This window comes from Nanorana parkeri, unplaced genomic scaffold (genome assembly GCF_000935625.1).
Source record: "Nanorana parkeri isolate BGI_ZX_2015 unplaced genomic scaffold, ASM93562v1 scaffold1844, whole genome shotgun sequence".
Lineage (NCBI taxonomy): Eukaryota > Metazoa > Chordata > Amphibia > Anura > Dicroglossidae > Nanorana > Nanorana parkeri.
Window position 1 is genome coordinate 91,757 of NW_017308112.1, and position 944 is coordinate 92,700.

The 944-nt window shown below is 45.6% G+C and overlaps 1 protein-coding gene across 1 annotated transcript in view; it reads right to left on the bottom strand.

Annotated features, from left to right (window-relative positions):
* Window positions 1–622: 622 nt before the first annotated feature.
* LOC108799879 (Krueppel-like factor 4) overlaps window positions 623–944 on the bottom strand; it is a 4,052-nt gene continuing 3,730 nt past the window's right edge. The window contains exon 3 of the mRNA XM_018571813.1: window positions 623–862. Coding sequence (XP_018427315.1) covers window positions 687–862 — 176 coding nt within the window. The 3' untranslated portion in view covers window positions 623–686. The remainder of the gene's footprint in view (window positions 863–944) is intronic.

The window sequence follows — 944 nt, forward strand, 5'->3', positions numbered from 1 at the left end:
CTGGACAAATATGGTTTTTATTGTACAAATATTTACAAAAACTGTATATAGGGAGGCAGTGCCAACAGTACCTGATCTTATCTCCCTTCCAAAGGGAAAAAAAAAAGTGACAGCTGATCAGAGTCATAAAAATAACATTATACAAAAAAAAAAAAAGGTTAAAATAAAAGAAAAAGAGACCTTGCAATTGGGCCAAAATAAATGCCATGTACAGGCCAAAGTTTGTTTGTTTTAAATAATAGTTTCTGACAATGTCCCAATGTGAGCAGCAGGTGGCGCCGTGCCGCAGCCAGACAGCCGCCCTCCACTAATTGCACTTTTAATTAAGAGCAGTTTCTTCTTCTTGGAAAACTTTAATAAAAAATAAAAAAAACAACAACATTAGCCCACAATACTTTTGGAGGCCTCCACCCCTCCCCCCAAATGGCTTTCTAAACTCTTACAGTATAATGAAGAGTGTTAAAAAGTAGCTTAACCCCTTCAGCTCAGCAAAAAAAGAGTCTGTGTGCCGCAGGTGTCCCGTAGAGAGTCTGTGTGCCGCAGGTGTCCCGTAGAGAGTCTCTGTGTGGCGCAGGTGTCCCGTAGAGAATCCCAGTGCGGCACAGGTGTTCTATAGAGGGTCTCTGTAGTACAGGTGTTCTGTAGAGAGTCTCTGTGTGGCGCAGGTGTTCCGTAGAGAGTCTCTGTTACATGTGCCTCTTCATGTGCAGAGCCAGGTGGTCGGAGCGGGAGAATGCCCTCTCACACAGGTGGCACTGGAACGGCCGGTGGCCGGTGTGTTTGCGGAAGTGGCGAGTCAGTTCATCGGATCTGGCGAATTTCCAGCCGCAGCCCTCCCAGTTGCAGTGATAGGGCTTCTCACCTGGGGGGGCAAAGAAGAAAGTTTCATTAATATCTCACACAGTAATAGTTCAATTGGTATGCAGGGGGGCAATTGGCATGAT